At 40.2% G+C, this 24083-nt stretch overlaps 1 protein-coding gene across 1 annotated transcript; it reads right to left on the bottom strand.

Moving 5' to 3' along the window:
• Nucleotides 1-544: 544 nt before the first annotated feature.
• Nucleotides 545-22975, bottom strand: LOC111592442 (protein sprint). The gene is made up of 6 exons (XM_023304626.2): nucleotides 22885-22975; nucleotides 5832-6062; nucleotides 5475-5778; nucleotides 1726-1999; nucleotides 1372-1652; nucleotides 545-1172 (listed from the first exon to the last, which is right to left on the bottom strand). The coding sequence occupies exons 2-6, from the start codon at nucleotides 6041-6043 to the stop codon at nucleotides 948-950; spliced, it is 1296 nt and encodes a 431-aa protein (XP_023160394.2). The 5' UTR covers nucleotides 6044-6062; nucleotides 22885-22975; the 3' UTR covers nucleotides 545-947.
• Nucleotides 22976-24083: the final 1108 nt, after the last annotated feature.

Raw genomic sequence — 24083 nt, 5'->3', positions numbered from 1 at the left:
TTTCATTATTATTTTTTATACTACATAAACATTGACAGCTGGTGGAAACATTATGCAAAAGCATTCCAAAAAATAATAATAAATACATTAATATTTAATCCCATTTGCAAACATATTCAAAATGTTGTTTCGTTTGTGGCAGCAAGTGCAGCTGCCATAAAAATTTTCAAAAAATTTTAAATAAAACAAAAACAAGTGTGAAGCTTACAACGGGTGTATCAGACATTACGCAGTCTCCGTCTAAATTCAAGAGAAGACTCTTAGGCTGTTAGCACTTAACAGTGGCTCTCAAACTGTAAGCTAGGGATTGTGTAGGTTAAACAAACTGCATCTTTAGCAAATTTGAGAGATATAGAGTATATAACAAATAGTATTTTTAGTATATATTTAAGTAGCATGATGAATGTACATATGTATTTTAGCAGAGTAAATCTAGTGTTTAGTATACTCTTTCAATCTATACTTTACACTTATACCACACTGAAAGGGGAATATACTCTTATACAATACCATCTTCAACTATAAATGCTAGCGACCGCATATACCCGTTTGGGTTATTTAAACAGCGCACAAAAATGTGAAAAATAATTCCATTGGACTTTTTGAATGTCTGCTTCATATGGAATTAATATTGAATATTTTTGTATTTGAATTTTTTCCTTTTATCAGATTTGTTTGCTGTGTCCCTTTGTCACTTCACTTCATTTTGCATTATCAAATTTTTAAAATTTATTTTTTTTCATTCTGTGTTTGGGATTTGGGTGGAATTTCGGTCGCTACGTGAACCGCCAGCACAGCCAATTAAGCAAATTAAATAGATTGTTATCCTGTCCAGACAGCAGAGTCGGCAGACTCCAGATACTGCGCTTAATTCAATCAATGTGACAATAATTACTTAATTAATTAGGTGCTCTCGTTCGCTTGTTCGGCCCATGTCTGCTGCTGCGTCACACATTCAAATCGGCCATCATTTTGCGAAAATCATTCAGGGATCCATACATCTCAAAGTCTCCTCCCCCGCCACTTCCGTTGCCGCCTTTATGGCCATAGGCTTGTGTGTGGGCGCGTATGTGCGGGGGGCGCGGCAAGGTGAGCGGTATAGGTAACAGCTCCGGCATTACCGAATGATGCGTGATCAATGCTCGCAACGAACTGAACTCCTTGGTGAAGCCCTGCATGGAGGAGAAAAAGAGAGGGCAGTTAGATAAAAATACATAAATGGGAAATTTTCCCCAACAAAAATAATATTTATTTGCTTGTGTTCTGCTGCCTGTTGAAATTAGCATAGCTTCAGCAACTACAGCTTTCAGTTTGTTGTCTCATTTATTGGTGGTCATCTATCTACGCTAATCAAGTGAAATGTGGAGTTACCTTAATCTTATAGCCACGCTGTGTTCGCAATATCAAATAGTGAGCCACGCGTGGCGCAGGCGGCGGCACACGCAAGGATAGTGCAAAGCAGCCTGGCTTGGTGCTGCTCTGACGTACTAGGAAAGCGCCTGGACTCTGGCGGGATAATACCTCCAGTGAGATCTCCCTGGGTATGCCCGCCTGATACCAAGCGGCGCCCTTGAGTTCCTGCTGCTCGGCCAGGCTAAGGTTGTCTAGGCGCAAGGGTGAATTTGCAGCGAATAGCTTCGGACTGGAGTTGGCTGTGTCGGGAGAAACATAGAATAATATAATTAATCAGAAATTCACTAATTTTCTACTTATCGTAATTCTTACCGCTGCACGTTTCTCTCAAATATTTCTTGCTGTTGGGCAGCTCCGACTGTAAGTGTTGTGTGGCCGTTTCCAGAGCCGTCAGTGACTGGCGACAGGAGTCACCGAATTTGCTTGCCACATACTTGTCCGGCTCGCAGATGGCCTCGTTCACATAGCCATCGGAGATGGTTTGAGACGAGCCTGAATTCAGGGAGGAGGAGCAGGTGTTGTGCACCAGAGGGCGGCTATCCTCGGTGCCACGCAGCAGTCCAATGCCCATGGTGAGGCGCTTCACCTGAAATTAAAACGGGGCAGAGTTTATCGATAGTTTTGCATGACTGAGATTCGTGTTGGCTGCCAATTTGGGGAACAACGAGAAAACTTTTCGACGCAACGCAACGCAATAATTGCAATTTACTTCGCTTTCGGCCGTTGTGAAGCCATTTAACAGGTGAACTTGTTGTTGATGTGGTTGTTGTTGTTTTGAGCCTGGCCACAAAGCCAGCTAACAAGGAAATCACTTTAGTCGAGGAGGAGTGAAACAAAAGCAGAAGTTTTATTCAAGATGACAGGCGACGAAAAACCCTGTAAAAACCATTTCACGCAGACTCATACATGCATACAATGCATAAAAGTATGTTTAGGAAACTTTATGATCTATGCGTCAGATCTATCGAGTTATATATTGAAAATAATGCTTGTAACTTTAGTAGGTCTTTCACATTTAATGGAAAGGAAAGAGGTATAAGGAATCGACTTGTATTTGTATGCAACTAAAGATAGCTTAACTATCATTTAGAATTGTAATATACTAAATTCGGTAACAGTGAAAAACTTATCGATATTTATCGATATTTTAATAGCTTCTACTATAACAGGGTATACAACGGTAATGCTTCTCCAATATACCCTCCATTTGCATTTGCATGTGTTTACAGGGTATCACAGCAAGCAAACGCCTTAAAAATTGATGTGTTACATTTTTGGTTACCAATAAAATGTTAACTATGTCCCTACTCCCCCACTGAAGCCAGCTCCCGTTAAGTTCTCGAACCCCAGCTAGAAGTTGCTTTGGTTTTTGGGGCTGCGGTAAATTACTTTGAAATGAGTTAAAGCTAAAAGTTGTGCCTGCTTTTAGGGCGGCATTTAAAGCGTTTCCAATTAGTAAACAGCTCCGCTCAAGTGTTGACTGGCTGCCTCCCAGTCCGCCCCTTATAAGTAATTTACCTAATTTGCGATAATTATGTTGATTTTATGTAGCCAACGCAATTCGCATTTGATGTGGTATTTGGCTCAATGAGCTCAAAGCCGAACTAAGTCCATTTTATCAGACTCATGAATAACAAAATTATATAGTTAATATAATGAGTCTTTTATAGATATATAGTATTTATATATATACTGGATTAAGGTTACTCTTATGGGTTTCTTAAGGGCCAAGAATAAGAAAAGTAATAAGTGGCCAGCTCTCGACGCTTTGAATTCTTTGAACCGACCTCGCTAGCACACTGCGTCCAGGTTGTCCCCAATCGAAGCAACAGCAAACTAGAGCACTGATACTTGATATTATTCAAGCTACTTAAAGATAAAAGATTTCAAATTAAGATAGAATGCTCTCATTTTGATTGTAAGAATGTCCTGCTTGAAGCCAGCTGTGCATCATTTCGCAATTGCAGCTAATTGAATTGGCAGTCTGTGCTGCTTTATCGTTAAGCATGCAATCAGTGTCAAGGGGTAGTGCGAGGAGGTGGGTTTTGGATGGAAACCTAATGGCCCCATTATGCTAATGACATTGGAAAAGACTCTCGCAATATGCAAAATCCTCAACAAGACAATGCGCCCAAGTGGCAGTCGGCTGGCGATGCTCGACAAATCCGGCTGACAACTACTAGAAAAAGGCGTAAATATAAAAAATGCAATGCAACTTGGAGAATCGACAACGAGCAGAGTGAAGAAGAGCCAGAGAGGCAGTAGAGAAAGACGCTGCAGAGCGCAGGCAGGAAAGGTAGGCGTAGTGAGAACAATGGAACAATTGGGCTGAGGGCGTGTCCTAAGCTGAAAGCATTTGGTAAAGTACTGCCTTGCTATACCCTATAAGTAGTGAGTGTATAAGATAGGGATTGACCAACCAGTGCATGCATACAACTAATATTAGTTATATGCCCATGACTTGATCAGCAGTTTAGCTACAACTTTTATTTCACACTTGCATTTTATCATATTATTCAAAGCTTATGTTTGCTTGCAGGGTATTTTCAAGTGAACCACTCTCCTTAAGTGCATTCCAAGTTGTTTGCGCCGGCATTTGATTTGGTCCTTTCTCTCTGCCTTCTGTATATCTCTCCACTGACTCTCCACCTTTTGTCTGCCGCTCAGTTGGCAGAAAAGTTTTGTTCTCTGAAGCTGCAGCTGCAGCTGTCAGCTGTAGGCCTACAGTTATATTGCGCAAATATATGTATGTGTGAGGGAGTATGTTTGTGTGTGCGTAGAAAACAGGACACGTTATGCTAGCGACTGGATTTTGTCGGCATTGTTGCAGCGATTTATGTGTCATAAAGTCACTAAGTTAACGGCATTTGGCTGCCGTTCGCCTGCTGCAAGTTTTTCATTTCCCACACACACTTGCCATCTCACTCCCACCTCTACTCTCTCGGCAAGTGTGTGTGTGTGCGTGCGTGTGTGGGTGAGAGAATGCAGCAGAAAATGGCGCGTTGCACTTCAGTTTTCCAGTTGTTGTTGCTGCTGCTGGAATTGCTGGCGGCGCGTGCCAAAGTGCCGTTAGCTGGAAATTTGCATTTTTGCAAATTAATTTAATGAACGCTTTTGGGTCTTGTTTAGTGGCAAACATTTTTCGAGTACGCCATCGTTCCAAGCTGTTGGAAGTGCTTTGCTAAATTGCATTTGATTTTCAAGTGTTGCCAATTTGTTTGCCAGTTAAAGCTTTTATTATTATTACTTTTTCTCTTTGGTGCCGCCACTTAAACTTGAATTCAAGTGGCTTAAAGTGAAGCTGAACTAGTAGAGAGTTTAAGCGCATGATAATAGATAGAGTTGCAGTCTATTGATAGATTGATTGACTGACTGATGTATTTCATTTCAGACCCATTTTGCTTTAATATTTCATAACCCTGCGCTCTGACAAACATTTTGCCTAGTTTTGCCAACATTAATGATGTTTCCTGAAAGTTTTCCATCGCTCGCAACTATTGCTATTTGACTCCTCAAAGTATGCAACGATTTTTTGCTCCCTTTAGCCAATTTACTTCGCTTGGCAGCTGCATTGGCATTCAAATTCAATCGATTTATGCTTAGCAAACCAACGAAGTCAATCAACAGATTTAAGCATTTGGCCAGGACTAATACAAGTTGCACAAAAAAGGACACCGAACAATGCAACAGATATCTTTGATGCAGTCTGAAAGCAGTTGTGCACTTTCTCAACAGATTTTCACAAAATAGGCAAACAAAATTGATTTTATATGAGCCTCTATATCTATATATAATATATATTTAGTACGAGTATGACATCGTTTGTATATAATAGAAACGCTTCAAAGAAGACTTCATTCATTTTCTAAGTACTCAGGAAATACCCTAAAACCCATCAATGAAGGTTTTCGCTTAAGCTATCATCATTACAGTTAACTACTTTTCAGGCTCCAGCTTCTCCGCTCCTACAGCTTGACCATTAGTCAAGCAGCCATTGAAAAGACAATTGCTATTGCAGCTGTTATCCTCTAATATTGTACTAAACTAAGGGGTATGCTTACCAGCGGCGGTTTATCAACCAAACGACGACAATTATTCATTTCAGTTGGGGAATTGTCCTCCTCGGAGCTGGGCGAACGTGGCATCTGTTGTTCGTCCAGCTCTTGGCCATTGTGTTGGCTGTGTGCTGTGTGATGGCTGTGCAGCAGGTGCAGCTGCTCCACCTGATGACGAGGCGTGGCACGTGGCTGCACAGGATGCGTATGCGAATGCTGATGAGGATGCTGGTGGGAGTGAAGTTGATGTAGATGTTGATGTTGATGTTGATGTTGATAATAATGAGCTGTGCTGCTCGCCGTGGGTGCGCTGTAAGATAAGCTTTACTAGCTGTTGCATACTTGGGCGCAACTGTAATTTACCTGAAAGTAAGCTCAGGAAGCAGCTGAACTAGCTGCGAGCCTTTTGTTTCGCCAGTCTCAATGAGCGTTGTCTCCGCATTGGTCAGTGTTGACGGCGAAGATGTTGCTGCTGTTGCTGCTGTTGCTGGTGCTACTACTACTGCTGGGGAGTTGGAGAACGCGGCTGTATTATGTTGCGGTTCCAGACGTAGTCGTATATCCTGCATGGCCATGGGTGTCCAGCTAGAGCATCTGCAAAACAGTTAAAAGCCAAGTTGTTAAAGCCAAGGCTTGTTAAAAAGAAAAGTTTTCTGCCCAAAAAATGTTTTCACCATTCACATTGGTTGCTATATGGTCACTATAGGTTTAATGCTTATGATTTCTTGACTTTTTCTCTCCATACTTTCTCACTCTCTATATATCTGCCTCTTTCACACATATTGTGCGCCCTTTTGCGGTGTTTGTTGTCTTGTTAAACTTTTGCTTTAAGAGGCACTCAAGCTATGTGGGCTTAAAGGCTGCAAAACTTTTTTACCCACAACTTTCAGCTTATTGAATTTTCACACACACACCCATACACACACACATGTTTACAGTTTATAAAAGTTTTAATGCAATTTTAAGCCTTTGCTTATTAGTTGCAAATCGTTTCCAGATTTTCAGCATATTAATTTTAAAGCCAGCGCAGCGCTTTCTTCTCGGCGTAGCTGTTGCAAATTGGGTTAAGGCTGTGGCATAACCGCCAGTTGCTTATTTCGCCATAGTCCATATTCTTGCCGCATTTTGTGTTCATCTGCATTTAGGGCAGCCACAATGCTAGAGCTTTGGATTACAAAGCAACATTTACAAAAAGGATAAGTTGTAAAAGCCCCGAAGCTAGTTGAGTTTAGTGTGCTCGACTTAAATTTGCTCAGCGAATTGTTGTCAAAGCTGCTTACTAATATAACACTCAGGATAGCAGAAGCTGCAGAGCTGAGAATCGCGTTGCTTAATTTTCTCTTATAAGAGCATATGCGTAGTAAGATTTCAAGCTCTCGTAGTTAGCTTGAATGATATTCCAGCATTCGGCCAGTCACTCAACTGGTCGTAAAACTTAATGAAAGTCGTAGAAAAACATGCAGCTGAGCTTTGCATTAAAGAATGTTGCAAATCAAGTTGAGTTTAAGCAATGCAAATGCGATTTACGCTGGTTGTTGCTTGCTGCCACTGCTGCTGCTGCTGCTGTTCTGCATTTAACAAGTATACGCCATGTTGGCTGTGCATTAATTTAACAAACAACGGCGACGACTACGACAATGAGACACAAATGTGCTGACATTTTGGCAGCTCATGTAAAAGTTGTTTTTGCATAAGTTGCAGAATGTCAGCAGTGACAATGGCGAGCAAAAGCAACAATAGCAACAATCACAATCTCAGAAACAAAAACAACTCGCAACTGGCAACTGGTGACTGGCTTATCTCGCATTATAGTTGTCTTGGAATTTCTAGCTGAAGAGCTGGCACGCCGAACATGTTAATTTAACTTGTCATACACGAAATGCATCAGAATATTCTCTATGTCTTGCAATAACAAATGAAATAACAAATTAGTACCAAATTTCATAGCACGCTTTTGTGCGTCTTTTCCTGCTCTGTCGAATCTTTATAAAAATTCCTTCGCAAGATTTTTGTTGCCTTAAGTCAACTTTAAGTTTAGTGTAATAAAATCTTATTTTTGTGCTCAGACAAGTTTCTTTTATTGCACTTCTTGTTCTTGGCAAACAAAACAAAAACTTTTCATCTTTAGCTGCCTAAAGCAGCTAACAAAGACTCTTTAATGTTGAAATGTTGAAAAAAAAATTGTTTATTATACCCTGATCCCATTAAAAATGGGAAATCAGGGTATAATGGTTTTGTGCAAATGTATGTAACAGGCAGAAGGAGGCGTGGCAGACCCCATAAAGTATATATATTCTTGATCAGGACGACAAGCCGAGTCGATTGAGCCCTGTCCGTCTGTCTGTCTGTCCGTCTGTCCGTCTGTCCGTCTGTCCGTCTGTCCGTCTGTCCGTCTGTCCGTATGTGTGAACGCGTGGATCTCAGCATCTATAAGAGCTAGAGACTTGAAATTTTTTTTGTAGGTCCGTGTATAGCACGCGCAGGTCAAGTTTGTTTCAAATATTCGATAACTATTCGCATTTAATTGTTATCGAATAAAAACATTATTGAAATACAGTAAATAAATTATATCTCGAACATCTTAAGAGCTAGAGACTCCAAATTTTGTATTTAGTCTTATGTATATTTTATGCAATTTTGATTTTTGTTGGATTTTGGATACCGGATCCAAATTCCCCCAAATTCTTAGAATTTAAGTTTAGTTGGAACTAGGGCCATTATGTCAAGGCGTTTGCATCTCAACTAAGCCAATAGGATATGTAGATCATATGCTGAAAATTTCATTAAAATCCATTAAGTAAAACAGAAGTTATTAAACAAAACGTTTGGCCAATTTGCAAAAGCACATGTCAGCAGCGCCACGCGCACGCATTTTTCCTATGCATGTGCACACATTCATTCAAATGCGTGTATTCTTTTCTATTCCAAGAATTGAAATTGCGATTGAATTGTGCTGAATATTAGCTGCTACTTATGTTCAAATATGCAACAGTCCATGTAAGAAGAACGGTGGCGGCGTTGGTAGAGGCGCCGCTCGCATGCAGCTTGGTTCGGGTTCGACACCAGTGGAGATGAAGTGTTTTTTATTGTTTTATTTTTTTTTTTTAGTTATGAAGTGGCGGTGTTGGTAGAGTTTGTGCACGTTGCGTAAATAATCCGGGTTCGAATCCTGGTCTCGCAATGTCGATTTTTATTTGTTATTATTTAAATATTATTTAAATGAGTTTGTAATAACAAAACTCAAAGGACTGGGATCAGGGTATCTCCTAGTCGGGCACCCCGACTAGAGCTTTCTTACTTGTTTTCTTTTATCATAGGTTGGCCGGGGGATTTAAATCATTAATATATAACATATATATAGTTGGGCTTCTGTCAGTTTCAGAATGACAATTTCAAGTCGCAATATTTGTCTGTCTCTGTTGTCCTTGAGTTTGATTGAGAATTATAACGAGCTTTAGTTAGTTTAGCACATCTCATCTGATCTCATCTCTTATCTTGTTTAAAGCACTGGAATGAACAATTCATTCAGTTGCCTATATGTCTAAGACCCTGATTGACAAACTGATTGATTGACAGATCTATAAAGCTGTGAGTGTACGTTGTAAACAATTAAGTACAGATTTTTTATTTTTTATCTAATTCACTGAGCTTTGTAAGCACTAAATATTCTTATACTTCTCACTTTCTTATTCATTCTCTCTTTGATGGTAACTTAATTCCAGTTTGGCTTATTTTTATTGTCTTTCGCTGCTTTCAGCGAGTCATTGGATACAATTGAAATTTACCTTTATATGCTGTTTGCCCCAGCTCCTAGTCAACTTGCTGTTTGTTGTTATGAGTGCCCTCATATCCAAGGGCTTAGCTACTATATGCTCTTGCCTATACGTTTCTATATGTGTGTGTGCACACACACAGTTGCTTGTTAGTTTATTGAAATTGATATTATGCGAGAGCTGCTGTCAAGTTAACTCTATAAAGACGGTCTGGTCTGGTCTCTGGTCTGTCTCTGTGCTTCAGTCCTTGTTTTGTCTTTGGCGGTGGCACTTTTATTTCTATTTTCCATAGAGATTTTGTTACGAAATTCATTGTTAAATCGCTTGGAAATATATTTTTGGATAGAGCGAAGACACTGCTGTGTCTGCTTGATTGCCATATGAAAGTGTCTCGTGTCTCGTGTCTCTTGTCTGCACTTTTGTCTTCTTATCGTCTATGTATTCTTGTATTATGCCCATTAAAGTGGATCAGAAAGGGTATACACATTTGCTTAATGTAGTTCGATATGTGTCATATGATATTCAAAAATATTTCTTTACTCTTATTTATTATTAAGAGCTCCTCTATGTGATTTTCTCATACATTATATTTATTGTCTTTTGAGGCTAACAGGAAGTGCCTTGTTTTATCAATCGTGCACAGAAATTGTTGTATGTAGATCGCTTCGTGACCTCTCAATGCGAATATCACAAGTTCATATACCATTTTAGTCTTATTTTATAGCTATCCCTCTATAAATTATTATACTCTCTTCTCTTACATTCCTTCACTCTTACTTTTATGAAGTTTCTAATCCCTTTCTATGCAATTCTCATTTTTTCTCGTTATGGTCTCAGTGTAGTTTTCCCATAGTTTCTTCTGATCATTATTTTTATTAAAAGACAGGGTATATCTCAGTCAGCTATGCTCAGCGTTTACACTCTTATTTATTTGCTGTGCTCGTTGAGTTCATATTTTCCTTTGACTTTTATGCATTTGTTGAAATTCAATCGCCAATTGGACACATGGTGCCCTGTGCGACTCTCTTCAAGCGCTTTAATCAATCGGCTGTTGCATGTGCCACAAAAAATAAACAACAACAACAGCGACATAAAATGTCAACAGTCTTTGAACTTTTGGGTTTCGGATTTGCCTCCTGGGTGGCCGATGCCGCTGCCGCTGCTGCTGCTGCACTGTAATAAAATACGTAGTGCTTCCAACAGACATTGCCTGGGCGATAACTAACGGTTCAGTTGATCATTGACCACGTTCTATGTGGGAATCGGGATTGTTTGCTTGGATGCCTGCATGGGCTGGCTTTCTGCCTGCCTGTTACGTGACAATCCGCAGCCCAGTTTCATGTGCCGACATGTGGCATGTTGCAGTTACAGTAGAAGTAGGCGCGCCCTGGCCCAAGCTCCCAGCTCCAGCAGCAACAATAACCACAATGTGACTTTAAATGTGCGCCGCTCTTGGTTTGACATCGACCAACACTGGGCACAACAATGAGACGACAACAACAGCAGCAAATTTAATGCACAGGGCTACGCTCCTTGTTCCACCTTAAATTTATGAACTCCAATTGAGAAGTACCTTATTTATATGAGATGTGAAATTAAATGACCCAAAACATTGTGTCTACATTCTCTGACTAATCATATTTAATTTTTAGTTTAAAACAAGACTTTGCTCAACGATTTATACTATATTCCTCGTCTTATATGCTATAGCCTGCAATAATTATCAATTAATATTTCTGATCCAGCCATGCACATTCATCAATCTCATTGTCAGTGTCTGGCAAGAGCAATGCTGAAATTTATGTAGCCTTCACGCAAGTCGCGATTGCAATTCAATTATGAATTATGCCAACAATTCAGCTTGACATGTTCGCTCCTGGTTGCAGTTGCAATTGCAGCTGTGGTCCATGCTGCTGGTGCCCGTTCGCCTACTGCCGCCACTAATTAAATGCAATGTTGTTCGCTCGATTTGTTGTGCTAATGCTGCGTAATTACGGAATTCGACGGCGACAGCGACGGCGGCAGACACGACAACGTTGACGCGGCGGCAACATTCCAAGATGTTACTCATACGCCGCGTGTGTCAATAGAAGAGCCAGCAATGACTTTCCAAATCGCTACATCGTGCAGCAATTGCTATTGGGCCCACGAGCAGAGAGAGGGCGAAGGACGATCATTGTCAGGCGGCTGCCTGGCGACGTCTCCGCATTTGGCATGCCACAACAACAACAGCAACAAATGCGTCTTTGTGTTGCCAGAGCCTTGTTGTTGTAGTCATTGTAGTTGATATTGTAGTTGTTGCTGCAATTGTACATTGACACCTCATGGCTACTGTGGACCCCTTTTAGATATACCCTATGCCCATTACAAATGTGTCGAGCAGGGATTATTGATAATAGTGGGTTTAATGTATAACGTATAAGGTGTATGGCATAAGGTATATGGTGTAAGGTATAAGGTATAAGGTATAAGGTATAAAGTATAAGGTATAAGGTATAAGGTATAAGGTATAAGGTATAAGGTATAAGGTATAAGGTATAAAGTATAAGGTATAAGGTATAAGGTATAAGGTATAAGGTATAAGGTATAAGGTATAAGTTATAAGGAATAAAGTATAAGAGAGCACTTCTAGGGTATTTGTGAGTCACGCCCACTTAACTAGAGCATCTAAGCATGTTTTTTATTTCAGCCTTTTGTCGCTTGCGCTGGCCATGTACATGAAATTTATGTCGCCTAAAGTGCAACGTTGACAATGTGCGCTTGTAATTTGTTGTTGCTGTTTGTTGTTGTTGTCAACACTTGGCCATGGCTATTTAATGATTGTGTCGTGCAAATGCCAAAGCAAAGAGCTGCTGGAAGCAACTTGGCTGCGATTGCTAAAAGAAATGCGAAACATTTTTCACGCCCTCGGGAAAAGCGTCAGCTGTTGCGCAAGTTCAAAGCGGAGCAAGGGTAGGAAGGGGGCGGTGCGCTGCATGCAAATGTCACATGCAATCATAAATGCATATCGCTTCGCGGTTCAATGAAGTGAGGCGAGGCCAAATAGTCAACACACACACAAACACACACAATCCTACTGCGCCGAGATGCATGCGACTGTAATAATTTATACAAATGTCTGCGGCTTTTGACTTGCCACTTGTCACCTCTGCCAACCCCGTGGCCCCGCCTCTTATTCCTCCGCCCCTTGACTATTTGCGACAGTTCAATAAAAGTTATGCAACAAACGCCGTCTGATGACACACTTTGTGGCTGGAGTGCCGGGTCTCTGGCAAAAGGATGCTGAAGTCGCGGGTGGGCCAGGCGGAGATTCGTCTCCGGGTGATTGAAAAACTTTTGCCTCGATGATGCTGAAAATGAAATATGTTACAGCGTTACGCTTCCGATTCTCTGCAAGCTGTTGTGAATAATTGGCCAAGGGGGTTTCGATTTCGATAGACGTTATGTAACTAAAGAAAAGTGCATTTGTTATCGAAAATTATAATTAATTTAATTTATAAACGAAAATGAAATTCATTTTCTGGAACAGCTATCGATTCTGTATGAACTGTTTGATAGAGTTATCAATTAATGTTGTTCCTAGATCCATCATCAATTTGGATTATTAGTTATAGCTATCGATTATAGTTAAACGCGAAAGCACCCTTCGATAAGCTTTTATTCTTTTGTATAACAGAAAACTGGGTATCTCTTAGTTGGATACTTTCGTACTTATTTTTTTTATTTGAGGCAAGCTCAAGTATTATAAGCGAACGAGTGATATTTGCAAAGTGCAGCAAGCGTGCAGCGTTAAGGTGTGTCAGTTGACGGTCGCATCCTTCGCTCTCGTCCGTCTCTGACATCGGGGGTTATCGATAAGCACCTTTGGGACAACTGAAACGCTTGCGAGACACATGACTTGGTTGCGGCGGGATCTTAAGTTACTTTTGCTGTCAGCAGATGATGCGAGCTGCTAAAACACAGACATGGATACGGAAACTCCCGAGTTGTATCTCGCGAAAACTTTTTAGTTTTTAGTTTTTACTTTTTTTTGGCGTAAAGCAACCAAGTTATAAACAAGTCGAGCTGAGGACATTACGTATGCTATGCAGACGTCCCACAGTATTCAAGTATTCTACGTAATTTGTTCAAGTTGAAGTTTCTGCAATTTGCAGCCAAAAAAGTTTTATTGCCAGCAAAGATTTGTTATTAGTTATAGGCAAAACTTATTTAATATATTGAGAATATATTCTGCAAGGAGTAGTTTCTGTATATTGCACTATATTATATATATTATTGTGTTTTACAATAAGATTGAATTTGTTATAATTACAAATTGGGGAAATTTTCTGATCACTTCAGTGATATAAAACTGGCTTTTAATTTCCATTCTTATGCTGTTGAGTCGAATTAGTTAGCCACAAGGCAATCGAGGCTCAGGCGTATGCCTTGGGGCGCTAATCGTACAAGGCAGAGCCAACGATGCACATGCAATGGCTGGGCATGCCACATGCCGACTGCATTCCATTAATTAACAATTAGTGCCATCAAAGGCGCGGCCGCAGCAGCAAATCCAGACGCAGATGCAGCCACAGTCGAAATGCGCTTGGCGGCACTGAGAGAAAATGCCAAGAAGTACTTAACTTAACTTAACTTAAATAAATAGGCAAAATAAGAAATTTGAATTTAATAATTGCTTTAAGTTGATTCTGCTGTTTCCCTGAGTAACATAAAATTGTAGTAACACTTGTGGAGGGTCTAGTTCAATTAATTGCTTTTAAAACTTAGCGTGTTTTCTCGCAGTGCATGTGAAGGCTGCCAGCGGTAGCTGGCGAGGCGTTCAGCATAAGTTTTTGATGTGCTCGTCACTTTCCGGTACATCAAATTGTGTTGAAGCAAGCGACAGGATACGGTAGCTGCATACACACATACACACACATAAATATATATAAATATCTATATATATATATCTTTATATATATATTGATGGTGTAGAATCGGATGATAATGATGCGGCAACGCCTGTCTGAATTTGGTAGCCACAAGAACAGCCGTTAAGGGGGCAAAGATCAGAGAGAAAAGGAGAAAAAGATCTGTGAGCGATGTCAAAAGATGACAGCGACGTGGATGACGTTGCTCGCCTGGCTCGCTGATGACTTGTGTAATAAGTGGAAAGAATCTTGTCTAGAAACAATAACTCGTTGTCTTTCGTTGAACTTGAATTGCAGTTGTTGCATGTTGCATGCAGCCAGCTACAACAGCAACAGCAACAACGTTTGAGTTAATGATGGTCTCTCGGCTGTTGGCTAGTAGATCGCTCTCTGCGGCTGGCTGGTTTAGCCAACTACTTGATTTGCCTGCCTGACTATTCTGTGCGCCTGTTAACTTGGCCATGAAACATTCGATGCTTGGGCAAATTTCACAACCGGCATCGGGAAATTGTGAAAAAGTGAGTTGAAAGACACAAATACACACACACACATACATATATAGAGATAGACCAAGAGTTGTAACGAGAGGGAAAGAGAGAGTGAGAGAGATAGCAAGAGTGGGCTACGTGTTTTTCTTGTTTTCTTTTGCACCGCATCTACGCGATCTTGAGCTCAATTCTTCAGTCTACTCAAGTCCTACACGCTCCTATACTATGCAATGCTCAGTGCCCATCTGGAACTTGTTTTCTTTCCATATTTGTGCGTGGCGTTGGTGTCAGCGTCTGCATCTTAACCGCAAATCCTTTCGGATATGAATTGAATTCATATATTATTTATGATCTGTTTATTTTTATTGTGCATGCCACATGATAATCATGATGATGATGATGATAATGATGTTGCTGCTGGAAATTGTTGCCGGCTCTTGGCTCTTGCTTTTGGCTCTTGATTTTTGGCATGGTGAATGCTATGCTTGTCAGAAATGAGAAAACTTCTAATTGGAATTGCTAATCAAGTTGGAGCAATTTTGGGTGATTCGGCCTCGAGGAAGTGTTTGCCAAGGCAACGGCTGATGGATTATTGTAAAGTCAATGGGGCAAGCAAAAGAGAGAGAGGAAGAGAGGCCCACAGAGAGAGCGAGAGGCAAAATGATTGTTGCGTACACAAAGAGAAGCTCGGACAGATGACGAGTGTGAGAGAGAGGCTGGGGACAAAGAAAAGCGAAAGAGGCACAGAAAAAGGTGGGGGGAGAGAGAGAAAGAGTTATGTAGTTAATAAATAAAATAATAATAAATCGACTACCCTAATATCAAATTATAAGAATCTGGCAACCTTGACTTGCCATTCTTATAATACTTATTCCTTTTGATATTTAGCTGCACAATTTTTTTCTGGAAATCTTGCTTAAAGGTCCAATACTTTTCAAGAACAGTCTGGCAACTCCGTAACTTTGGAAGCTGACTGTCCTTTGCCAGCATTGCCTAGCTTTGCTGTGACTAGCTCTATTCTTAGCGGCCAACATCCAGTTCATCCGCCAATAGCCACGACTGCGACTATTATGACTGCAGACGGGACGCCCCACACGACGATTCACAAACCAAATCGTCGTCATGGAAGAGAGGGAGACGAAGATGAAGACAGAAAGAGAGAGAGGGAGTATTGTAGATTTGTGTGTGCCTTGATTGCCCCACCGCGTTGCTTGACAAGCAGCCGCTGCTTCGGACCGCTCAACTTGCTCGGCGCCTGCCTCCTCTTGCATCTGCCAGTGGCTACCTCCTGCTGCAGCTCCTCATTCAGCACATGGCCTTAATAGTTTCGTACAATGTGTATTTTTACCGGGACATGGCGCAACTGTTGGTTATTACGATTATTATTGTTGTTGACATGCCGCTCCGCGCTGACAGCGGGACAATTTAGTAGCTTTTCGCCTTTTCCGGCTGTTCCTGTGCTATTCCCACAAAAGCAAGCGCCTACTTAACCCAATCCCGGGTCCAAGTGTCTGCCACGTTGAGACAGCTGTCTAGGCAGTCAGAATTCAAAGCAATTAGACCGCCAACTGATCGCAGCTTAGATCTTCAATCGAATCGCATTGCATCGCATCAAAGCTTCTAGCTGCTTATCCCAAGTGTAAACGGAGGCAAGCACTCGACTTCTGATGTGTGGCACTTGTCTGCTGTTGAGGCAATTGAAAAACTGCTTTCTAATGGCGCTACAAAGACACGAGAGCTAAGCGCTTTTCCGGCTCAATTCGAAAATGCATTTAACTCGAGAGCAGCAATTTAGCTATTTCACTTTCTTCTGATAGACACTTGCAACAGAAATAAGAAACATGTCGGAATCTTGTTCAACATTTTAAGATTCTTATATGAAAAGCATAAATAGGAATCTTATGCGAATTCACGAGAATCGCAAGAAATCGCACTTAATATAATTACGTTTATAGTTGTATATCTATTTTATATTTATATTTTATGAAAAATGAAAAATTGTTAGGCTTAAGTGTTCAGCTCAGAGTCTCCTCTATTTCTATTAAAACTAGTAAAAAGGTATGGTCGGGGTGCACGACTTGGAGGTAACCTGAATTAAGTTCTATGTGCGTCGTCACTATACTTCATGAGCCCATTATAGCACGTCATATGTAATTTTATTATTTAAAATTTTTATTAATTTGAAACAGTCAAAAATATATATTATCTCACGAACAATTGCAAGAAATGTGCATTGTCTTGCATGTATTTTTATAATATTTACAAAGCAGCAGGCAAAAATAAATAAAATTTTTTGCTCTTGGCTTGCCAAAAATATTTTTCATTATGAAATTGAAGCTCGAGTTGGAAACAAATGCGAACAAATTATCATCAGCCAGGGTGTGAGGGTGTTTGCGCCTATATGTGTATTATGTGGAATGCAATTAAAATGCGCGCTGGGTTGGATAATGCTGCTATATACTTATATGTACTTATGCTATCTGGCACATGCGAGCAGTTTAGTATGCAAAAAGAGGGGGACAAAAGCAGGAGAAATAAAATCAGAGCGGAAGCTGAAACAAGTAAATGTTACCTATTGAAAGGCTGATCGACTAAGAGATACCCTGTTCTATAACGGCATTGTTATATAGAACAAAAGCTCTAATTAAGTCACGCATTATCTTAGTGTGATTGTTTTAGGTAATATATTTAACAGATATCAGTTGTTTTCTACAGGAAATTATAATATATCTGATAACACATCGACACTTATCGACCATTGAGCTGTTCAAAACAAATAATTTGCATTGGCATACCCTTTTTGTTTGAAGTACAGTTTTAGGGTATAAAAAGAGTTAAACAGTTTAGCGTCGCTTGCCGCGTTCGGCTTTAATGATAATGAAGATTATGCCGCTGTATTGGAGCGCCAGGATGAGCACGAGGATATGCGGATGCAAAAGCGAATGCGAATTCGGTTGGGGATGTGGATGTGGATGTGGATGCTGCTGATGATGTGTTGGTTGCCAACCTCGTTGTTGTTGTTGTTGCTGTAGAATGAAATTGAAGCTACAGCTGAAGCTCTTGTGCGTTGTTTTAGCAGTAGCAAAGCTGCTCGCGGTTCTGGGGCTTGGGACTGCTACAGCAACAGGGGCAGCTCTCCCCACTAACTTATTCAGTTCCTGCATCCTACAATCAACAACGCTCCCCTCTTTTCGTGCCGGGAGTGAGGGCAACTTCAGCTTCAAGTGGCCTCTTAACGGGAACCGTTTCGCATTGCATGCTGGCATTTTAGCATATTGCAGCACAGTGAACAAAAAAATGATGTAAACAAATTTCAAAGAAAACAATTTGGATAATTACATTATTTTGATGAAGAGCTACAGTTGCATGTGCATAAATAAGCTGACGACGAGTGCATCAGAGGAGAGGCCAGAGGAGCCATAATCACTTTGCTGTGTGGTCGTCGAGACAGATAATTCAAAGTGTGGCATGTTCGTTAGCATATTGTAAGGCTGATTAAACTAAACCCAAAACTGGAATATCAACTTGCTTTAGTTATGCTCCATTCATCGATGTGAACTTTAGGTTTTCTTTTCAGTCACTTCGAAAACTATTTTCATATTTGAATATCTAAAGCAGTTTGCAGAAGTTTCGATTGGAAAATCAATAAATATTGGCTTGTATTATGCAGAGACTGCGGCGTTCTTATTCGTTTTCGTTTATTCTTGGCACCTTTTAGACACAATCAACACGAATAACCGAATTACCCACAATTTTGCATGGGCTCCTTTTGTTGGATAGACCTTTTGGCTAAGATCTGCCACGCTCACTCCCCCGCTTGAGGCAAAAGCTCATAGTCTCACATTAAAAACAACAACAACAACAATTGCTACAACCGCAACAATAATAACAGCATTTGATTATGTAGCCCATTTCCATTTGGTAATTTTTTTGTTGACTTGAACTGCCTTAGAATCGGATGCTGTTGCTGTTGCTGCCTCTGCTGCCTCGGCTGCAGGTTGATCAATTCAATTGCAAAAATCGTCAAAATGTAGCCGACGGGCGTCAATGTATTCAATTATTATTATAAGCTTTGGCTCTGCTGCTGGCTGTTGACTGCTGGCTGCTGCCTGCATCACCTCTTTGGGCTGCTGGTGGTAGACTTTTGGGATCTGAAATTGATTTGGTAAATTGCTAGGAAAGCCGCGAGAATGGCCAAAGCAATTTTCCACCATTTACATAATTGTCTTTTGTTGTAGAAACCGTTTGGCTAAGTAAACGCGCCTTTTCCTATTCCTGTCCCGCCCCAATTCTCTCTGGCTTCCCTAATTATTCTGTAAATATTTAAATGTCTTAGGCCATTGGGTTGCATATATAAATTTATTTGGATCAGGTTATTTGTAGCCATCGAACGGCAGCTGCAAGTTTGCCTTGGTTTTTGGTGCTCTTTTAATTACGCACAAAACACAATAAAAGTTCAGTTTAAACTGGTTTTATTTTCTACCTGTGATTATTTTTTTTCTTTCAGTTTCCCCTACATTCGTCGCTTTTCTGTGTTCATTTTGACATATTTTCTACCTGATCGTCAAGTGAGTTTGCTTTAGGTCTGTCAAATTTCTGCTTATCAGCCTTTGACTTATCTATCTGTCCTTCTGTCTGTCAACGTGGAAGTCTATAACTCACGCTCGATGCACGTGGGGTGCTTGACCTGTCTCGAGGGAGCTCCTAATTGGCTGCTGACGTGTGATAAAGTTGATAAGAAATGCCACAAAAAATATATAGTCGAGCTGCATTCAATTGAGTTGTTAAAATTTTACGAAAAGTGTCTTAAGTTTTATGCTTAATTAAGAGCTTATCGAGGTCTTCTTTAGAAGATCTTGACAACTGTTCAAATGTTTGGGAAAGATATAAAGATAAAGAATTAGAATTGGTGCAGTTGGAAATAAATGAAGATATAAATTGAAGTTTGAGAACATGGAAAAGATAATCAGATTTGAAAGCAAAAATAGTTAAACATTATTTTATAACCGCTTACTATATTTACTTACGTTAAATTGTAAAATATTTACAAATCTAATCAGCTAATAATCAGGAAACTTGAAAAGTTTTAAGCCTTCTCAAAGGATCTGCTGCACATGACTCAATGCCTGACTCAATGTCACACAGACACACACCCATAGACGACTTTTGTAGTCACGCTGTTGACATAACTTCAGCTCATTCCTGCGACACGACAAGTTTACAACGCCGTCTGTGTAGTTGAAGTCATTTGGTTTAATTCGTCTGTCCAAATTGCTATTTATATGCATCGCCCTCGCTTTTAATTTGTGCTGCAAATCACGAGGTGCCCATTTGAGCTTCTTAGCCTGCATGGTCTTCGTGGCCTGCATGGAGGCTGGTCCCAGTCTGGGGCCCAATCTGCAAACAAAATCAACAGGTGGCGGCGCATATTTCAACATAAAGCTGCCAGCCAAACCAAACCGACCGAAATATCAATAAAAATGCCATTTGTTGCGATTGCGTCGTGCCACAAAACGAACTGAGAACTGAGAACTGCCGGCCACATAGATAATTTTGCAACCAAGACTCGCAGCTCCACTAGTGTTCTGTCTATACATAACACATATATCCTAACAGAAAGCCAGAGTGCCTTTCCTGATGGAGTCTGTTTGTGCTGGGTTTCTTAATGCCAGTCTAAGAGATGTGTATCTATCTATCTCATTATGTGTTACACTTAAAACTTTATATCATTTACAGTTAACCTTGAAATAAAAATGTAAATACTAATTTTAGTCTCTCTTTGACTTAGCTAAGTTTTAAGACTTTTATAAGATTTTCATTTGCATTTCTTTTAAATATAATTTAATTTAAATATAAATCAAAAAAGTATATGTAAATATTTTGTTTTTTGTTTTTTTAATTAAATCAGAAACCTCAAGTTCTTTATGTAAGAAATATGTCAAACAGAATACAAAAAGTATTTAGTAAATTATACAATTATTATATATCATATTGTATACATTTATTTACATAATACAATTTTATTTTAGGGAATAGTTACCAAGATTATCTGAAGTCAATTAATATATAGCTTATTTAAATATAGTTACAGTCTCAACTTCATTTCTCCCTTAGTGTATACAAGTTTCGTCTTGTTAGCCATGTAAGTAGCTCTTAATTTTTTCTTCTATTTTATTCGCAACTTGCATTGCATTTAATTTATTGGCAACACTTTGCTCGGGTGCTGCATTTAAACGACAAGTGTTGCAAATAAAAAGGAAAAATTAAAGCGGTGCAAATTAGAAAAAAAGAATCAGAGAGCTGGCAACTAGCGGGGGAGCGTCAACACCAGAGGGGCCCAAAGTGCCAGCAAAAGCGAAAAACTTGTTTGCAGCTAAAAAAACTATTAAAAAATCGCACAGGCCACTCTTTGTTGCTGCTGCTGTTGTTGTAGCTGCTGCTTGCAGCAAGTGACTTTGGCCTGGTCGTCGCTTAATAAAGGCAATGAGCTGAACAGACGCGGTGGGGTTAGCTTCAACGCCAAAGGCCAAAAGTGTTGGCAGCACAAACAAATAAAAAGCATTGTTGCTGCTGCTGCTGCTGCTGCTGCTGCTGCTGCAACATGTGTAGCAAAAAGCCCAAAATGAAGACATGAGCCACAACAGCAGAAACTGCAACAACGCTGACGACCTTCTTTTGTAAACGCGCGCTACATAATTGCAACATCCAAAGCAGCAAAGCTAACGAGTTCGGTGCAGCCTTTTGTTACCATCTTTGTTTGTGTGTGTGCGTGTATGTATGTGTGTTGCATTTGCCTCTTTGCCACTGACAGTTGAGAAATTAGAACGGTTTTTTGGTCTCCGCAAATCACATGCACGTGCGTTCAAGTTCTATGTGTAATTGGCAGCTGTTGCAGGTGTGTAAAACGAGTGTTGTTGCTAGCGCTGCTGCTGCTGGTGTTGCCGTTGTCTGAGGTCAGCGGTAGCTGCAATCAGTTGGCCACACAGACATGCCAAGGCAATCATTGAGCCCTGTCAAGGTGTGTTTAATCAATGTTGCATTTACTTTTTTATTGCTGTGCACCGATGTACCCCCTAAGCACCTTCAGTTGCTCCTATCGCTCACATGTTTCTCATGTCGGGCCATTTGCACAAATCGTCGTCATCGTCGTCGTCGGTGTTGCTGTCATGTTTGTTGTCGTTGTTGTCGTAGCTCTTGGCCAGGCCTAAAAGTCTCGGCTTTGTTTCTTGCTCTGCGTAGGTGGATGCTGGCGCATGTTGCTGTTGCCAGCAGCCCTGCATGATGATGCTGTTGCCGTTGCTGTTGCTGTTGCCATTGATTATTGCCTCTCGTTCGACGCGTATAAATCGCAATGCTTAAATCTCCGCCTAAACTTGTAAATTAAAACCTTAATGAGCCTGTTCGTATTGCTTTGGCTGTCCTTTTGCCGTTGAACGTCCGAAGCACACGCTGTGCCGACCAACACGCATTGCTCAACTGAAATTTATGCTCCTCTGCTGCGAAGGTATCCGAGCATTTTCAATTTGGTTTTGCAAGAACTAAGAAGGCATTGACTCACATTGCCGTGTGCGCACAAAGGAAACATAATATCAAGATCAAGTCGAAGTGAAAAAGATATTTCCCTCTTTGTGGTAACACATAAATAAAATATTGTTAAAAGAGCTGCTTATTTTAAGTATTTCGAATAGGGAAAATAATTGATTGTATGCAAATACTTCTAATTATAAAGCAATTCAAGTTCCAATTCGACTTTTTGCTGTTGCTGCGAGTTGTTGTTGCAACTGTTGCAGCTGCTGGTGCAGCAGGAGCCAATAGCGTGTCAGCTGACACGTTTTTAATTTTCAGGCAATTAGTTTTTGTTTCTCTGCTATCCAATGCCAATCGGAGGCCACAAGCACACACATGAGGAACACCTGAGCAGGTGGTGGCCTACCCGCATTGTCGATTACCTTAAAATGATTTCTTTGCTAATTAATGCGCTGTGAATTTTCTCACGCTTCGCCAGCGAATACTAAAACTTGTTATGCCTCTTCGACCGCAACCAGGCAGCAAAGTGTAGCACACAGTGAAGAGTGTTTCAGCTTTTTTGTTCTTTTCTTTAACTTCCTCAACGAGATTTGCATAGTTACTTAGTCGCATGTCAGCTTGATTAATTTAAATGGCTTGTTCTCTGGCCAAGCACTCGCGATTAGCTGATTATAGTAAATGTTTTAATTATTTGCATATTGCCGTTAGGCATACCAACCTTTCAGATAGGAACGCGTCAACAACTGCAGCAACAGGTTTGCCAAGAGTTCGACAGACTGAGCCAATGTAAATTCCAAATATTAATTAGTTTTAGCTTTCGTATAATCTATTTCTAACAGATTATATATATATACTATATATATATATATATATATATATATATATATAGATATACTTTTTTTAATTGTTGCACTTTTATTTACATTAAGCTTTAATTGCACTGCATTACGAAAGAAACTTTGTTGGCTTTTCAGTTGCACCCAGATCTAAACACATCTGTTCACTGCACAACAAAGATTATGAACACTCACACACACACACTATCAATACACGGATTTAACCGACTCCGATTTTGATTCCCACTACGAGTTGCGACTGCGATTGCGACGTTCGCTTCCGCTGGCTAAGCGTAAACGACTAAAAACGGCCACATAAATTTCAATAGGCCAGGCAGTCAGCCAGCCAAGCAGCCAAGCAGCCAAGCAGGCAAGCAGGCAGGCAGTCATACAGGCAGCGGCTGTTCGGCTGCTCGCTGTCATAGCAGCAGCAGCAGCTGACGTCGACGTTGCACAGTGGCTTAATGTTGCAGTCACTCAAAGTGTATAAATCATATTTATTACTATTATGATAAATATTGATATCGAGTCATTAACTTTAACACTGCTATTATTATTATATTTTTAAAATATAATTTTTTAATTATAATTCTGCACTTGATAATATAATTTTATTTAATTTTACTCATTAGTATTTCATAATAATCTACATTAATATTATTATTATTACTTTAAATTAAGAAATGCATATAATAAGTATCCTAGGACATCTATTCACATATTTCGTATTTATTTATAATAGTAAAGTCTTGGCTTACATTGAGAGAGCGGAAAATGACTGTTAGTTTTATATAAATCAACAATAAGTCGAATCGAAGTCGAATTTTCATTTCACCTAATGTTATTCGGTACTGTGCCACTGTGAAGCTGACAACCAGTTTCCTTCCATTCACATGGACATTGTTTGTGGAACGTAAGTCGTTCACTGTTGTTCGCGGCTGTTTCGTATTTGTGAGTGTACCTTTGTATGTGCGTGTGTGAGGATCCCATAGAGGGCCATGGCATGACAAACTGGGTATTCCAGCATCCACACCAGCCATTTAGAATCCACGGCAGCCACCGTAGAGCTTCCTTATCTTCT

Source organism: Drosophila hydei, unplaced genomic scaffold, assembly GCF_003285905.1.
Source record: "Drosophila hydei strain 15085-1641.00,03,60 unplaced genomic scaffold, DhydRS2 tig00008140-arrow-arrow-pilon, whole genome shotgun sequence".
Taxonomy (NCBI): Eukaryota; Metazoa; Arthropoda; class Insecta; order Diptera; family Drosophilidae; genus Drosophila; species Drosophila hydei.
This window is presented reverse-complemented; position numbering and strand designations above follow the sequence as displayed.

Excerpts from the sequence above, each read along its gene's own strand:
- LOC111592442 (XM_023304626.2), bottom strand. The coding sequence starts at position 6,043 with ATGGCCATGCAGGATATACGACTACGTCTGGAACCGCAACATAATACA. Across the intron at positions 2,000-5,474 it reads TGGTTGATAAACCGCCGCTG|GTGAAGCGCCTCACCATGGG; the intron begins GTAAGCATACCC and ends TTTTAATTTCAG. Across the intron at positions 1,173-1,371 it reads AGCGTGGCTATAAGATTAAG|GGCTTCACCAAGGAGTTCAG; the intron begins GTAACTCCACAT and ends TCCTCCATGCAG.